This window comes from Polypterus senegalus, chromosome 4 (assembly GCF_016835505.1).
Source record: "Polypterus senegalus isolate Bchr_013 chromosome 4, ASM1683550v1, whole genome shotgun sequence".
NCBI classification, from domain to species: Eukaryota; Metazoa; Chordata; class Cladistia; order Polypteriformes; family Polypteridae; genus Polypterus; species Polypterus senegalus.
In genome coordinates, this window is record NC_053157.1 from 99,884,883 (window position 1) to 99,901,103 (window position 16,221).

Consider the following 16,221-nt stretch of genomic DNA (forward strand, 5'->3'; position numbering starts at 1 on the left):
TATGATACATGTAAAGGTTAGCTTTGTTTTTTTTAATTCAGTTTTATTCTCTCAGTCACGTTCACAATCCCACCCCCCCGACCTGACACTGCTGTTTTCACATAAAGATACGCTATAACAGAGGTGAACTCAGATGATGACGATGGTTCTACACCTCATCGCACTTTTGCCATCACTGTACCTTGTATATGTATACGAGAAGCTCTGCAGTCTATTTGTGACTTTACGCTGTAAGAAAATAAGTAAATAAATCAGGGTAAATAGGTAAATAACATTCGATCTGGCTCTTATATACAAAGTACAGCAACGGCAGCTTCCACCTTAAGCTACAGACTCTTCAGTACGCGAGCGACTCGCCACACTAGTGTTTAGATCTGGACGGTTCATGTGCCCAAAACATTAACATTTAAAGGTTACTTAAATGAAAGCCAGATCAAATGTTATTTACCTTGATTTATTTACTTACTTCCTACAGCATAAAGTCACAAATAGTCTGCAGAGCTTCCTATGTTTGATCAACACGGGCATGCTCAAAAAATACATGTGTAATGCCATGCAAAGTGCACATTGACACTTGAGTACGCGAGCATTGGTGCGAGAATGCAGTCAGACTTCTTTTTTGGGCACACGCACCATCCACATCTAAACACTAGTGTGGAGAGTCGCTCGCGTACTGAAGAGTCTATAGCTGAAGGTGCAAGCTGCCGTTGCTGTACTTTGTATATAAGAGCCAGATCGAATGTTATTTACCCTGATTTATTTACTTATTTTCTTACAGCGTAAAGTCACACGTAGACTGCAGAGCTTCCCGTGTACATATACCAAGTACAGCGACGGCAAAAGTGTGACATGCATTCTTTCTCTGATATAGAACCGTCATCATAATCTGAGTTATAGCGCGTCTTTATGTGAAAACAGCAGTATCAGATCGGGGGGTGGGATAGTGAACGCGACTGAGAGAATAAAACTGAATAAAAAAAAAAAAAAAGATAAACTTTACAAGTATCATAAATTTACACCGGATGTTACAGACTCAAATCAAATGTATGTTTTTATTCTAAAATAGTAAGAATAAGAGCGGTTCACTTCTCAAAACAGACTCATCTGGGGCTGAACCCGTGAAGTTTTGAATATCAGTCAACAGTTGATACCGTTGCGTCACCAAAGTGGTCATATCAAAGGGGTTGCACCCTAATGCATGTTCTTTATCTGCAGTTATATTCTTGAATAGAAGTCCATTTGTTCTGTTATATTTGTACCTTTTGTGAAAGTATTTAATTGATATTTGGACTTCAGGCTTCACATGTTATACACTTCATGTCTACACTTTGTCAATTATTAGAAAAATGTTTCTGCTTTAACGATGCGTTTACATAGATTGTTGTAGACACAGAACACACATGAAATGCATGTGTTCCAAATAACTAACTAATAACTAATAATATTGTATTTTATAAAAGGTGTCATTTTGCTTGATTTCTCACTCTATACAACTCTAAGCAACTGACATGCAGGTAAACAGACTTGAGGTGAGAAAACTGTGCGGCTTGCTGCTTATCGACACATTTACAGGACAAAAGACGCTGGCGGAGAAGTGTGAAGGGATTTAAGGTGGGATGGATCTACAAGTTTTTTCGTAGGCTTTGGTAATTTTAGTGCTAAAGGTAATGTGCTAGAAGCAAGAGAAATGGACAAGAAAAAGGATCTGAGCGACTCTGACTGTGATGGCTACACAAATGGGTCAGAGCATCTCCAAAATGTCAGATCTTGTGAGGTTTGCCCAGTATGCAATGATTAGTATCTAACAAAAGTGGTCCAAAGGAGGACAACCTGTGAACCACAGACAGGGTCATGGGTGCTCAAGACTCACTGAAGCATGGGGGCAGTGAAGACTAGCCTGTCTGGCCTCTTTCAGCATGATAATACATCATGGCACACTGCATAAATATTCAGGAACAGTTTGGGGAACATGACACAGAGCTCAAAAAGTGTTGACTTGACCTAGAAATGACCTAGATCTCAGTCCGATAGAGCATCTGTGGGATGTGCTGGAAAGCAAGTTCAATCCATGGAATACCTAACTTGTTACTTACAGGACTTGAAGTATCTGCTGCTTATATCTTGGTGCCAGTTACCATAGGACACCTACAAAGGTCTTACGGAGTTCATGCCTCAACATGTCAGAGCTGTTTTGGTGGCATGAAGAGGATCTACAAAGTACTAGGTAGGTGGTATTAATGTTGTGGCTGACTAGTTTATATGTAAGAAACACTGTGATTTCAGTTCTAGCCTGCTGCTCTTGCTGCTTCACTTCACAAGACTCTAAGGCACCTGTTTACAAGCAAGGCCACTGCCATGTAGCCATCTTCTATTTTTGAACTATGTTGTTCATTCAAATATTTAAAAAGCCCACTAAACAACAATCATGAAACAGAAATCACTTTGTAATGTAAGCCATCTATGCTTAATTCAAGATACAGCAAGGTATACGAGATTGAGAATTAACAATATGGTTATAAGCATGGCATACAAAAAAGCTACTACTTAGGGGACTGGTCTCGTCCGATGCGAGAGATGGACGTCTGAAGTGGAGGTCCGCTAGCAGCGGTATTTTTCATATTATTTACTTATTATCCTGAGATATCCTGTATCTATTCAATCCAAGGAGTCTGCTACAGTATATGTAAGCATATATAAACATGGCCAACAAGAAAGGGGTTCCGAAAAAATCGAAAACTAAACCTGCACCCAAGCTAAGATCAGCAAGCCCTAGTTCAAGATACGGCCTTTCAGAAACAGACCTGTATCAGATGGGCGAAAGTACAGACTCCTCGGGACCACGGTCCGCTACATCGTCGCCGGCTCAGAGTGAAAAGGGGAGCAAATGTACGATCGTGAGTGCAGATCTCGATAGCTCGCCGATCTGAGAAGAACACCTGAAACTGGAAAAGGCCTTGCAGTCCGCGGCTTCAATTACTCCACGCAAGCCGGGAATAGCGGGGACACCGGCTACTGTAGAGCCTGCCACTTCACCTACGGTACAAGAAAGCACAATTGAAATGTCTAAACTGCAGGTGATGTTCGCTGAGTTCATGCCAGATATAAAGAAAAGCAAGAAGGCAAATGAGAAAGCAAGGGCAAAGGCACAGGAGAAACTGCGACAGGAATTGAAACAGGACTTGCTGGAATTACAACAGGAGTTGCAACAAGCAAACGAAACGCAGCGGCTGATGCTGCAACAGGCAAATGAAAGGCTGCGACAAGAAATGCAACTGAAGATGCGACAGGTGCTGGGTGAAATTGAAACGCTTACTGATCAATTGGAGGATCTCAAGGAGACATTCACAACTCGGATTGAAATAGCTGAAAATTTAGCTGCCAGTGCCGAAGAAAAAGCAGCAAATGTCAGCTCCGAATGCAAAAAACTCGGAGACAGACTGGCTGCTTTGGAAGATGGAAGCAGAAGGTATAATGTCAGAATTGAAGGTCTGTCTGAGAATCGAGAAAGTCCAAACCCAGTGAAATTCGCAGCTGAACTCTTCTCTAAAATAATCAGGGAGGACTTTAAAGCAGAATCAGAGATAGCAGCGGCTTACCGCGTACGCGGATCAAATACCGTTAGATCCAGATCTTTTATTATTCACTTTGAAAGATTATCATTTAAGCTAGAGGTGATGGCACTCCTCAGAGACAAGCCAGATATTATATATTAGAATAACCGCATTCGTATCTTCCCCGACTTCTCTCCAGCAACAGCTACTAAACGCGCAGCCTTCTACAACATTAAACAGCGGTTATGGCAAGCCAACGTCAAATACAGCCTCTTGTATCCGGCCAAACTGAAAGTTAAATTGCAATGTCAATTCTATTTCTTCGCTAGCAAGGAAGAAGCAGAAAAGGAATTAAGAAAGCTGATCCCGGGACTATTCTGATACATATTAGTTAGTCATGACCGTTAATGATATAGCAAGGACTAATAATCTACTGTCTGATCTTTTGTTTAAAATACGGGTTTTTATCATCATATATTATTTATTCTCATTATTACTTAGTATTACTAGAGCGCTGTTTATGTTTTATTGTGCTTAATTACTTTTTCTTTTTTCTCTTTTAAGCTAATTATTTTATCTCTACCCTAAACGAGACTGTTCAACATCAAACCCTTGGTTTATTGTTATTGCTATTATTGCATTAAGACTTATTATGCTTATTTTAGACAAATTTCTAACACTATCCCCTGGGTTCATTGTCTGGGTGTATTATCTTAATGCACTAAGATTGCTGAAGACTATATATATTTTAAATGCACAATTTTTATTTTTTTTTTAGACTATATTGGTCTAAATATAAAAAATATATAAAATATATAAAAGATAGATATCTCTAACTTTTAATCCTAAAACGCCGCTGCGTGGGGGCTTGTTTTGCTTTGGACGTGCTCTGTCTCTGGGTATGTCAGAGGACTGGGACTGTGTGAAGTGGGTTCTAGCCTCACTTGGGGAGGCAAAAAGGAGAGTGGGGGGTTAAGGGGGGGAGAGAAAGAGAGCAGGCTTGATCTATACCTAATCTATCCTCTTAATCTTTATAATTATAACTACCAACGTAATAATAAGCTGCATGGCAACAACTCTAGGGGAAATAGGAAATTCCAGGGCATGATCCAACCTGCGAACGCTGCAAACTAGTTCCAGCCTCACTGGGTCACATGTTCTGGGCTTGCACCAAATTAATATCATTCTGGACCAAAATTTTTAATTACCTTTCAGATAGCCTTGGTCTTACAATCCCTCCTAACCCATTAACAAGTTTTGTTTGGGGTTCTTCCAGATGGGTTTAAGGTGGAGAAAGAAAAACAAACTGTGATTGCATTCACTACACTTTTGGCACGCAGACATTCTGATAAACTGGAAGAACCCAAACTCTCCTCTTTCAAGTCAGTGGGAAACTGATGTGTTATACTATTTGAAATTGGAAAAAATGAAATACTCAGTTAGATGATCCGTACAGACTTTTTTCAAAACATGGCAGGATCTAATCAGTAATATTTTAAAATAATCTCATAAAGCGCAGAGAATTTATTAATTTAGGTATGTTTACAGGTCTTAAATTTCATGCTGTTTGGCTTGCTCTCTCTCTCTCAGGGGTGGGGATCGATTTGTTCTTAACTCAATTTTTCTTTTTGTAAAAACTTGATTGATTTGTATGGAATGCAATAAAATTAATAAAAAGGAAAAAAAGGAAGAAAAAAAGCTACTACTTAGCATAAAATTACTCATTTTTGTTGTATATTTAATTTTGATTTAATACATAAAACAAGTGACAAAAGAAATACTGTTGGGACCATACTATCTAAGAATAAAGAAAGAATGTATATTTTGTTATTGCCCATAAATCAAAATGCATGCATTTCTTTCCACTCACGATACACAGAGTCTCAGGTATGTTTGCACTTTGGTGGTCTTGTTAAGTCACAGGAGCTAAGAGACTGCTGTATTTTGGTCTTATTTTTGCTGATTGTGGTCTAATATGTTATCTTGATATGCTAAGATAAAGAAATATTTTTGAAGAGTGTGATAAAATCATTGGTATACTCTTACAAAGTATTTGATTAATCTTCATTGATTAAAGTATTATTTTTAAAAGGTTGCAAATTGTGACTTTGACCACTGTATCTGCTGGTAATGTTTTATTTAATGAACATGTTTATGTTTTCTTAATAGCTGGGCTTTTCTTTTCACTACCTTACAAGAGTAGTCGGTTCAGAATCTGACAAGTTAACAAATTTGCATCTAGTCCAGAATTTGCCAGCCCTAGATGAACCCAATTTAGGTAAAACCAGACACCTTAAGAGTTGTGAAAGTAGACAAAAATTGACCCTAGGTCAATCTTAATCTAATTCTCTCTCTAAATAAATGTGCATACTCTATAATGAGATGTAAAATATCAATACAAATTTTTTCTTGTGAGATTTCTTACACTGATTTACTTAAATTTTAATGTATTCTTATAAATCACACATCTAATTATAAGCCCCATGCCAATACAAACATTCACTTTCTAAACCTGCTCCATTACTGGAGACAATATTCTCTTCAAAGTCACGTTCTTAGACAAGAATCAAGATAAAGAAGAATTTAACAGAATAGGAAAAGACCCACTAGTTGAGAGGTAAAATAATTTTGTACAATTACTATTAAACAATATGAACAGCCTCAGAAGTACCTAACTAAAAATACTATGTTAAAATACTGCTTCTTCAGCCTTGATTCAAATACTAAGGCTAAAGAGGGCTCCCTAAAATTGAAAGGAAGATCATGCCAGACATTTAATATCCTATTACTAATGGCATTCCCTCATAAAGCAGTCTTATTTCTTTTTGACATTTTAAGCAGAGCTGCAATTAATGCAAACAGCCTATACTCTGAAATATAACATTCTTAATAAAAAGGTCACATTCAATTAGTGGTAACTGCTACAAATGATTATGAATCATTACCCAACTTTACCACCTCTTCAACAGTCCACTTGTCTCCAACTCTCCTACCAAAACATTTATGCATTAATCAAGTAATTTCTCATCTTAGTTCTTTTTAACTTTACTCATTATCTACACTGACTTACTATATCTCACTATTACATAGTAAACATTGTACAGTTTTTATTTAAATACCCAAAATATTTCATTAAAAGTCAGAATGGGTTAAGCTTTAAGTATGGCTTCCTAGCATGTCACCCTTTTTTGTGACAGCTAAGTACACACATTAGGGTAACCTAAAATATTAAAAATGACATACTTTTTTAAATAAAGCTTAATTGCTAATTTTGCGCCTGATTTAGCAGTATTTCCGTACCTCCTGCACATTTCTGCAAAGATTTCTCACACTTTTTCAAAACCAAGGGTTCTTAACATCAATCCTAGGGCCCCCTTTGTGGCTGCAGGTTTTTGTTCCAACCAGATTCTATTTTTAATTGGAGTCCTGGGCTAATTAAGTGAACTGTTATTGCCCAGATTCTGTGATTTGGGAACAATATAAAAATTAGAAAATTAAGTTTGGTCTAAAAAAAACTGAAGCAGTTACTAAGCAGCTATATGGGAATAATGTTTTTTTTAACAATATTTTCATCTTTTTCCGGGTGTTCTAATTGTTTAATTAATCCACTGTTTTCTAATTAGTGGGTCTGATACTAAAGTATTTGCAGCCTTTCACGATTCAGTGTTATTTGCCTGGGTGTCTAATCTGCTCAGTTTTAATTGTCATTAATAAGATACAATGAAGGGAACAAACTGCACAGAGAATGGCTAAAATATAATGAATGCAACAAAAGTGAGTTAAGCATTTAAATCTATAGCAAAAATTGAAATGTTTCTAAATGTCTTATAAATTTAAAAATCATGCCTCTGTGCTTTCTTAATATAGAATAAGAGAAGAGAAAAAACACCAGCTAATTAACTGAGATCAGTATTATCAGTTGTCACTGATTATGAATCTAGTTGAAGCAAAAATCTGAAGTCACAGACAGACTTTGAGAACCCCTGCTCTACACTATTCTTTAAACTGCTCTTTTTATTATTCTCCTTTATGGATATGCATTTTTGAGAACATTTTTTCCATTCCATTTACTGAAAACAATGCAATTAAAAATATGCAGTTCTTCCATGGTACCTTGACCCTTCTTATCTTTCATTTTCAGTTAAATAATATCCTTTCACTTTGCTGTATTTAGCTTTTCACCATCAATCATTGGCATATTGTAGTTCCTTAGAGAAGATCAACCTCCTCCCTTAATCTTTTATTATTCTCATTAGGTGCTATTCATGCTTTCTATAACATTAACATACCTACAGAAATTGATAAATCAATATTTAAAATCATCTGTTTACTGGATGCATATATTTCAGACTTCTCACTTTATTGCAGTTATTTTTTATTTTTGATCTATTAGCAAAAATCCACAGTTATAGCAAAACCCATTAAAAATTCTACTACTCCACTCAGGAAAAATTCATAGTTATTTAAATAATATTTCTATGGTGGACTGGTTTCTAGAATATACAGCATGTTGATATTTTGTATGTCTTTATTTGAAAGCAAGATGAAGCAAATGTAATATTAGTGTTTCAGGAGGCATGTTTTACTTCATGCTTTGATGTTTACTTAACCAACACCAGTCTTTAGGACTGACTCAGAATGTAACATTTATGGTAAGGGGGATGGAGCATGTATCAGACCAGTTTGGCGAAGGTGTACAAGCCATTCACAGCAGGGAGACCATAAACTGACTAAACAAAGAAACTGGGGGATAAGTTGTACCTGAATGCTTTCATTGGTATCTGGTCCAGGAGATACTGGAAAATTAATTCTATTGGTCTAAAGGATGGCTGTTTATGACTAGTTTTGAATCTGAGGCTATTCTACACTACGATGCCCCACTGGTTTGAGAATGTTAGGTTACAGATGTAGAAAGGAAAGGGGGAAGAAATTATAAAGTACTTTAGCACAGAGAGGTAAATGTATGGAATTTTACACATTTTATTAATGTCTACAAAATAAAGGGCATAAAAGGGGAAAACTGGGTCATGGAAACTTACACGATAAAAAAATAACCAAAACCAAATAGGAGTCTTTAGTTAATAAAGACAATGATACTGTATACAGGAAGGTATTATTTTCATAAAAGAAAAATACAGGTGGTACAATGGTTATTTGGTTTAAACAAGCCGATAAGATGAACGGCCAAAAATTAAAAAAGGCTATAAACAAAAGGAGTATAATAGGCTACTCATCGGTTATTTACTTGCTAATACTGTCACCAAACAATTAGGGTTTCAAAACAGTCTGACAGGGCTACTGTACAAAATCTAGCTACTGAACACTAACAAAACCACAGATTGCCTGTTCCTGGTATATAATTTTCAGTTTTTGGTATATATAAAATATTTAGAAACAAATAAACACATGAAATATAAAAATAAATAAAAACTTAGTTAACAAATACTGTATAGATGGATCAGACCAAATTGGCTCAAAAGATTAAATCTTCATTTCAGCATTTGATAGGTTTGTTAGATTAGAGGATGGCAACTTGAACAGTTATGGCAAATAATTCAATTCAAATATTTAAGATATTAAAAATGTACCATTACCTTCATCAACTGCAAACTGGCAATGTCTGTCATTATAGAAAAGTATTTTCTTTTTATCCGGTCTGCTGATGAAAATAATCTGGTCGCCTAACGCCTGTGAAACATAAAGAATTATTGCACACATTAAACAGAGGCATATTTCTTAAGAAAAGAATTGAACAGGCACAACAGGCATCAAACCATACATCTTTCAATCTGCTTATCCAGGGCTGGGTTGCTGGGCAGCTGGAGCCTATTCAAGCAAGCATCAGACACAAGGCAGGAACACCACCCAGTGAGCCCCCAGTCCATTGTAGGGTGTAAACACACACGTCTATTTGGCAACACCAATTCACCTAGGCTTAGTGACACTGTATAATGTAAACAACAGCCATACTTAAGAAAAAGTAGAAATACCTTTCTAAGAAGTTACTCGAGTAAAAGCAGACTTTGCCTATGAAAAAATTACTCAAATTAATTGTACTTAAGTAAAAGTAAATGTATGATCTTTCCTTGTTTCATAGCCATAATTTTCCAAAACTGCTTATCCAGAGTAAGGTTGTGTGGTAGCTGGAGCTAATCCCAGCAAGCATTCAGCGCAAGACAGCAATAAGCCCTAGACAGGGCAACAAATATAAATACCGTAAATCCCCAATGAAAATCTGCCCCACACTGGAAGCAGCCCCATTCTATAAGCCACAGAAAATGCTCATTTATATTTTAAAACTCTAAGATAAGCCACCCAATGTTATTAGCTGCTGCATTCTGGAACATGGAACAGTGGTGAACCTTCCCAGGAGTGGCCGACCAAAATTACCCCAAGAGCGCAGAGACGACTCATCCGAGAGGTCACAAAAGACCCCAGGACAACGTCTAAAGAACTGCAGGCCTCACTTGCCTCAATGAAGGTCAGTGTTCACGACTCCACCATAAGAAAGAGACTGGGCAAAAACGGCCTGCATGACAGATTTCCAAGACGCAAACCACTGTTAAGCAAAAAGAACATTAGGGCTCGTCTCAATTTTGCTAAGAAACATCTCAATGATTGCCAAGGCTTTTGGGAAAATACCTTGTGGACTGATGAGACAAAAGTTGAACTTTTTGGAAGGCAAATGTCCCGTTATATCTGGTGTAAAAGGAACACAGCATTTCAGAAAAGAACATCATACCAACAGTAAAATATGGTGGTGGTAGTGTGATGGTCTGGGGTTGTTTTGCTGCTTCAGGACCTGGAAGGCTTGCTGTGATAGATGGAACCATGTATTCTACTGTCTACCAAAAAATCCTGAAGGAGAATGTCCGGCCATCTGTTCGTCAACTCAAGCTGAAGCGATCTTGGGTGCTGCAACAGGACAATGACCCAAAACACACCAGCAAATCCACCTCTGAATGGCTGAAGAAAGACAAAATGAAGACTTTGGAGTGGCCTAGTCAAAGTCCTGACCTGAATCCAATTGAGATGCTATGGCATGACCTTAAAAAGGCGTTCTATGCTAGAAAACCCTCAAATAAAGCTGAATTACAACAATTCTGCAAAGATGAGTGGGCCAAAATTCCTCCAGAGCGCTGTAAAAGACTCATTGCAAGTTATTGCAAACGCTTGATTGCAGTTATTGCTGCTGAGGGTGGCCCAACCAGTTATTAGGTTCAGGGGACAATTACTTTTTCACACAGGGCCATGTAGATTTGGATTTTTTTTTCTCCCAAAATAATAAAAACCATCATTTAAAAACTGCATTTTGTGTTTACTTGTGTTATATTTGACAAATGGTTAAATGTGTTTGATGATCAGAAACATTATGTGTGACAAACATGCAAAGAATAAGAAATCAGGAAGGGGGAAAATAGTTTTTCACACCACTGTATATATTCGCAGCGGAGAAGTAGTGTGTTAAAGAAGTTATGAAAAAGAAAAGGGAACATTTTAAAAATAACATAACATGATTGTCAATATACAGTAATTGTTTTGTGAGTGTTATTGAATGTTGCTGTCATCAAGGATTTGATTATCATTATTTCTTTCAATCAGTGTCGTATTTGTAGGATGTGTTGTGTTCAAGTTACATTCCGTGTTTGCCAATCGTTGTAAAGATAAGAGGTTTCATTTATCGATTCATTTCTTACTGCATCAATAAACAGCTCGTCTTCCTCTTTATCTGAGATGTGACACACTGCATGCATGGGTTTTTTTTTTCACTGTCTTCGTTTAGCGGGACATTGACTTTTTCCACCGTGTGCTTTGTTTCAGCAGTAGCTGCACTTATGAATATGCTTGTATGTATCAGACGCTTCATATTTTTTTGCTGCCTTCTCAATTGTGTAATTCGGTTTTTGTTCAGCCCTCTTTGGAACCGTTGCTTTTTGTCTGTGCACTGCGTCAGTTCACGTGAGCCGCTTGGTGTTCTTGCATCGAAGGTTCCCAGCTGTGCTGGTGCCATCTCGTGTGATGTCCATGGCTGTATGTAAGGTTAGTTAAGACCCGGCACTTAAAAGTTTCTCTCGCAGTTTTGCTGACTTTGTGCCAAACACCACCCTGACCATCTCATGTTCCTCTGCATTAGCACAGTCCTTCACCCGTGAATATTTAGCGGCAGTGTTTCTATTGGATTGCCGCTGACGGACGGCCTTATATGGGCAGGCACTAAATTACAAACGCCAGCGGCAGCCTGTCTATGAACTTAATTTAAACTTTAGGGTTACACCGTGCTTTGTTTCCGAAGTAGCAGCACTCATGAATATGGTTGTACATGTCAGTCACTCGCTTCTTATTGTTTCGCTTCCTTCTCAATTATATAATGCATGTTTTTTTCAGCGCTTTTTTGAGCTCTTCTTGTTTTCTACGTACTGCGTTGATAGTCAGTTCACGTGATTACGTGAGAGGCGTGATGATGTCACATGAAACTCCGCTCCCCACGGCCATCCAGCTCAACTCCATTACAGTATATGGAGAAAAATTACGCATTACGCGTAGAATTTCGAAATGAAACCTGCCCAACTTTTGTAAGTAAGCTGTAAGGAATAAGCCTGCCAAATTTCAGCCTTCTACCTACACGGGAACTTGGAGAATTAGTGATGAGTCAGTGAGTGAGTGAGTGAGTCAGTCAGTCAGTGAGGGATTTGCCTTTTAGAGAGATAGAGAGAGAAAATAGAAGGACTGTGTATTTAGTGCTTTTTGCACTGTGCTTCAGGTAGGAGACAAAAGAAAAGTGTTTCACAATGAATAAAGCCTGTGTTGTGCTGGGACTTGTGGTTCTGTCTGTTGTGTCAAGTTTTTGGGGAGCTGTGCACCCCCTGGTCTCCACGATATACATATTTTCAGAAAGGTTTGTAAATCTATTGTCACACTTGTGCAGAGAAGACCGTATATGAGCTCAAATAATGTTATTCGTCAGCCAGACCAGGGGTTGGCACTCTCACCTGAACCTCTCTCCTCTTGTTCCTCTGCAGTGCAGCCAAAGACCATGCCTCCCAATTACATCACCACTTGTCCACCCACTGTTGACACCATTTCCGGCAAAACTTGATGACATCATCTCCAGTACCCCGAATCCACCTTCCTGCCACATCAGTTCCTTTTCCGGCTGCCCAGATTTGTGAACTCCGCTTCTGTAAAGATGTGTTTCTTTTCTTTTGCCGATTTTTCAGTATATGGGGTGACCAGCTGCAAACCTTTTTCTGTCTGATACCTAATTTTTTCTCCCCCACACTATTAAAAATCAAAAACTAAAATCTCTCATTCATATAAGCATTCAGAACCTTTGCTGTGGCACTCCATATACTGGTCAGGTGTAACCTCTTTACTTTAATTATCCTTGAGATGTATTTAGAACTTGATTGGTGCATACCAGTCACAAACTGAATTGTTTGGCCATCGTTTAGAAATGCACAAACCTTCTAGAAGGAGTCTGACTACATTCTGAATCAGCTGTACATCATGCAGAAATTTAAGAAAACTCTTTGTTTAACCCACATTCAAAAACACTACATCTAATACATATTTGTAATATGAAGCATTCTAGTCATTATTTCTGGTTCAATTGACAACCATAATGTGTCTCCTTACACTACATCCATCACTTAGTTGAGTTCCTAAAGTGTTAACAGTGCTCAAAGGACTTTACAGGAAAAAAAACAGTAATGTATTATAAATTATTGCATAAAATAATATAAAACAATATCAAACCATGATGCATGCCCTAAATTAATATTTGAGCATATGACAGAATAATCTGTAAAATCTAATTATTTAATGAGCAAGACAAACTTTCAATTAAAATACAGTGATCCCTCCTCGATCGCGGGGTTGCATTCCAGAACCCCCTGCGAAAGGTGAAAATCCGCGAAGTAAAAACCATATGTTTATATTGTTATTTTTATATTGTCACGCTTGGGTCACAGATTTGCACAGAAACACAGGAAGTTGTAGAGACAGGGGACTTTAAAACACTGCAAACAAACATTTGTCTCTTTTTCAAAAGTTTAAACTGTGCTCCATGACAAAACAGAGGGGACAGTTCAGTCTCACAATTAAACGAATGTAAACATATCTTCCTCTTCAAAGGAGTGCACGTCAGGAGCAGAGAATGTCAGAGAGAGAGAGAGAGAGAGAGAGAGAGAGAAGCAAACAATCAAAAATCAATAGGAGCTTTTAGAGCTTTTAAGTATGCGAAGCACCGTGTGGGAAGCATATCATATATCATTGAGGAGTTTTACTTAATACATAATTGGTGCTCTGATTGGGTAGCTTCTCTGCCATCCGCCAATAGCGTCCCTTGTATGAAATCAACTGGGAAAACCAACTGAGGAAGCATGTACCATAAATTAAAAGACCCATTGTCCACAGAAATCCGTGAACCAGCCAGAATCCGTGATATATATTTAGATATGCTTACATATAAAATCCGCGATGGAGTGAAGCCGCGAAAGTCAAAGTGCAATATAGCGAGGGATCACTGTATAAGCCTATCAGGAAAGCCTGGTCCATAACAGGGCGAACCCTGGACACACTGGAAGATGTTGTGTAAAACAAGATGATGGCAACATTTGATGCCATCATGAAAATTCCATCACATTTGGCTAGGAAGCACTTCTGGGTTTTTTTGTCTGCCCACTACTATCAACAATTACATTGGGTCGAAGTATTGAATTGCCCAAGTTTATTTTTATTGATTGATTGATTGATTGATTGGCTGTATTACCTGTTCTGTGAGTCTGTATCTTTGTTAATTTATGTTTCTGCTACTTTATCCTTCTGAATTTCTCTCTGGGATTAATAAAGTTTATCTATTCTAATCTGAGTAACACAACTGGTAAGATCTGTCTAATACACTACTAATCATATGCTTTAAGTAAACCTTCATCAGAGTTAGACTTCAACAGACTTCTAATGAACTGTATGAGATATTGTCAAATTAAATCTGGTGTAAACATTGTCAAATGTGTTTACTATTGCCTACACATTGATCTTATTACAGCTTTGTAATACAACTTACTGGAGAAAATAAAAACACATGTAATACAATACTTGCTAAAAACATAACATGCTCCTGAAAAACTTCTTCTAGGCAATCATTTAGTCAATTAATAATTTTATTTTTTTTCTGTTTCCTGGACAACTTTTGCTTACTAAGAGACACAGAAAAAAAACTAAATATCTGCCTTTAATTCTAAAATTTTATGGTTGCCATTAATTTACAAATGGATGTTAAACACAAACATGAACACCATCAGGTTAGTACAGGGCAAAGCCAAGTCAAATGCAGTGCATGCAGCTGGGAGCAGAATTGGAGATGTGGCCCCACGAGAAGAACAGAGGACAGAATCTGGAGAAAGTTACAGATTGCTTTGGAGGACAAGTGGGGTCTCCCTTTTGTTGTTTTGTAATAGAGGTAACTCATTTTTATAACTTTCTCCTTCTTGATGTTATTATTGTGTTTGTGGGGTGTAGTGTGTCCCTGTAATTTACAAATCAACAACCAAAAAAAATACCTTAATTGCCTTATGAGCATTAGGCAATCCCTCCTCTATGTCCTCAAGAAGAATACCTCCAAGACCCAGCTGATCGTGCTTATCCAGAAGCCTTAGAAGTGCCTTCTTGTCTTTCAGGTGGTATTTCGGTTTAAAAGCATACTTCCCATCTTTAACTTCTATTTTTGGATTATTGGCTAAGGCCTAGAACAAAACAATACTTTCAACAATCAGTACAAATATAAATATTAATTGGTCAATATAAATTGCATTAATTTTACAGTCCTTTACCTTGAAAAAAATTGGGTGAAATTTTTAAGTGGAGTGCTTGCACAAAAAACAACATTCTGCCATCTACAATGGTCTATTACAATATAAGAACAAGCACAAATCAAACTGATGCATTAGTGCAGAAGTATAATTTTATGCAATTCAGATGTATGCTGGAGCCAATGGTATGGGCCATAAAGCAGTTCTTCTCTTTACATTTTTTTGCTGTGGCTGTGGTTAGTAGCACTGTTAAAGAAATTATCAGGAAATGAACGACACATACAACTATTCAGAATCTTCAAAGGAATGGGCATTCCCATAAAACGTGCAGCTGAACTGTAAACAACTCATTCAGAGAAACAGACAAGAGACCAGAAATAACTTTTAAGAAGTCACAAGAGATAAGGGAACTGGACAGTCACAGACTCAGAATGAAAGTGGAGGAGTTATCTGGTCTAATGAGATGTAAATGGAGTTATGAGGCCTCAATGAAAGGCACGATTTGCGTTGAACAAAAAGCATAGCTCAATCTTTAAAAAACATCCCTATATAGAAGTATGGCACTTTTGCTGTACAATGGGGGATACTGTTGGGCATAGATATAGGAGGTAAACCATGCATTAAAAATCTTGATCTTGGTCAGCAATTCATACTTAAATAAAAATTAAAATTGCAAACACAGCAAAAGCTACTATTGAAAATCATAAAAAAAACAAATTACAAGTGAAGTCCTGAATTGAATTAAATCCCATAAAAAATCAATGACAGAAACTTCATGTTGCTTCACCACTCTCACTGAATAACCTGCAACAACTGGAGCAATTTTGCAAGTAAGAGAAGGCAAATAAACACTGAAAAAT

The 16,221-nt window shown here is 37.4% G+C and overlaps 1 protein-coding gene across 3 annotated transcripts in view; it reads right to left on the bottom strand.

Annotated features, from left to right (window-relative positions):
• The window catches only part of gtf2e2 (general transcription factor IIE, polypeptide 2, beta), a 94,832-nt gene that overhangs the window by 30,031 nt on the left and 48,580 nt on the right, over positions 1 to 16,221 (bottom strand). For all 3 annotated transcript variants that reach the window (XM_039751096.1, XM_039751095.1, XM_039751093.1), the window contains exons 5-6: positions 15,113 to 15,295; positions 9,146 to 9,239 (exon numbers count right to left, since the gene is read on the bottom strand). In XM_039751096.1, the coding sequence (XP_039607030.1) occupies positions 9,146 to 9,239; positions 15,113 to 15,295 (277 nt within the window). The remainder of the gene's footprint in view (positions 1 to 9,145; positions 9,240 to 15,112; positions 15,296 to 16,221) is intronic.